Source organism: Phycodurus eques, chromosome 9 (assembly GCF_024500275.1).
Source record: "Phycodurus eques isolate BA_2022a chromosome 9, UOR_Pequ_1.1, whole genome shotgun sequence".
In the NCBI taxonomy this organism is placed as follows: Eukaryota; Metazoa; Chordata; class Actinopteri; order Syngnathiformes; family Syngnathidae; genus Phycodurus; species Phycodurus eques.
The window spans coordinates 28,286,884-28,289,134 of NC_084533.1; the positions used below are offsets into that span (position 1 = coordinate 28,286,884).

The 2,251-nt window shown below is 49.8% G+C and overlaps 1 protein-coding gene across 1 annotated transcript in view; it reads right to left on the reverse strand.

Annotated features, from left to right (window-relative positions):
* Positions 1–1,817: 1,817 nt before the first annotated feature.
* LOC133408136 (protocadherin beta-14-like) overlaps positions 1,818–2,251 on the reverse strand; it is a 2,028-nt gene continuing 1,594 nt past the window's right edge. The window contains exon 2 of the mRNA XM_061686643.1: positions 1,818–1,888. Coding sequence (XP_061542627.1) covers positions 1,818–1,888 — 71 coding nt within the window. The remainder of the gene's footprint in view (positions 1,889–2,251) is intronic.

A 2,251-nucleotide genomic window follows, 5' to 3' on the forward strand; every position in this document is an offset into this window, starting at 1 on the left:
TTGTCTCCGGGGTCTCCTCCCGGTGGGACGTGCCCAGAACACCTGACTGGGGAGGCGTCCGGGAGGCATCCGAATCAGATGCGCCAGCCACCTAATCTGGCTCCTCTCGATGTGGAGGAGCAGCAACTCTACTCTGAAGATCCTCCCGGATGACCAAGCTTCTCACCCTATCTCTAAGGGAGAGCCCGACACCCTGCGGAGGAAACTCATTTCAGCCGCTTGTATCCGGGATCTCGTTCTTTCGGTCACGACCCACAGCTCGTGACCATAGGTGAGGGTAGGAACGGAGATCGACCGGTAAATCGAGAGCTATGCCTTTCAGCTTAGCTCCTTCTTTACCACAACGGACCGATACAAAGTCCGCATCACTGCAGACGCCGCACCGATCCACCTGTCGATCTCCCGTTCTATTTTTCCCTCACTCGTGAACAAGACCCCAAGATACTTGAACTCTTCCACTTGGCGCAGAATCTCATCCCCGACCAGGAGAGGGCATACCACCCTTTTCCGACTGAGGACCACGGTCTCAGATTTGGAGGTGCTGATTCTCATCCCAGCCGCTTCACACTCAGCTGCGAACTGCTTCAGTGAGAGCTGGAGATCACGGCTTGATGAAGACAACAGAACCACATCATCTGCAAAAAGCAGAGATGCAATACTGAGGCCACCCAAACGGACCACCTCTTCGCCTCGGCTGCGCCTAGAAATTCTGTCCATTAAAGTTAGGAACAGAATCGGTGAGAAAGGGCAGCCTTGGCGGAGTCCAAGCCTCACCGGGAACGAGTTCGACTTACTACCGGATATGCGGACCAAACTCTGACTCCTGTCGTACAGGGACCGAACACCTCGTATCAGGGGGTTCGGTACCCCATACTCCCGAAGCACCCCCCACAGGACTCCCCGAGGGACATGGTCGAACGCCTTCTCCAAGTCCACAAAACACATGTAGACTGGTTGGGCGAACTCCCACGCACCCTCGAGGACCATGCCGAGGGTGTAGAGCTGGTCCACTGTTCCACGGCCAGGACAAAAACCACTCTGCTCCTTCTGAATCTGAGAATCGACTTCCCGACGGACCCTCCTCTCCAGCACCCCTGAATAGATCTTACCAGGGAGGCTGATGAGTGTGATCCCCCTGTAGTTGGAACACACCCTCCTGTCCCCCTTCTTAAAAAGGGGGACCACTAACCCAGTCTGCCAATCCAGAGGCACTGTTCCCCATTGTCCACGCGATGTTGCAGAGGCGTGTCAACCGGGACAGCCCCACAACATCCAGAGCCTTTAGTAACTCCGTCCGAGGAGCTTTTGACCACAACCCCAGAGATAGGAGAGCTCGCCTCCGAGAACCCAGACTGTGATTCCTCATGGGAAGGCGTGTCGTGTCTTGGACTAACTTCAATTGATATGACCTTCTCGTTGAGGAAAACATATTGTGATACACGTTACGTTACATATGTTCCCACTTGTGTCAGTAGTGCCGACTTCTGAAGATCATCTTGATGACAAGCTCTTTGCGACGATGAAGTTTGCTTATTGTTAAAGTTCACATTGATAATAACAATTAACAAGCATCTCATTCTACACTTGTCAATGTTTTCAAGAGGTACGGTGTATGCCGATCTGTTGCTGCTGCCGTGAATCTCTCAAAGTAGTTGCACTGATCATAATATGTTGTGATTGGACTGCTGTGTGTTGTGTTAAAAGTGGTGACAGGTGGATCCACATGAAGTCAATAACAATGCAAAAAGTAGCAGCAACGAAAGCACAAAACTCCAGACACCCATCGACTTCTTCATGACAACAATGAAGTTCAACATTCAACACTGCCAGGGCTCCGTCATATCTGACCAATACTGTAACATGCGAGGGGAAAACACGAGGCAAAACCCTGGAGGAACAGCACAGGGCTGACATACCAACAGAAAGCAAAAACAACAACTCACAAATGATACAATTGAAAACTATAAAAAAGGACACAATAGGCACATGGAAGTAGATTGGGGTTAACTCTTTCCCATTTGTCTTTGACCTTTTCTCAATCCTTGTGCGTATAGCGGCTGAGCAGGTGAACTTTCCTCATGACCAAACAAGTGAAGAACTGCATACCGTATCTATGTACATCCCAGCATACTTCCCTCCTTGCATTATGTCATATACATTTAGCGTATGAAGCGAAAGTAACTATATTTTGTTGGACAATAACTGTGTGAAAGCAATGTACAATCAATCTGATACACATTTTTGAGTCCTG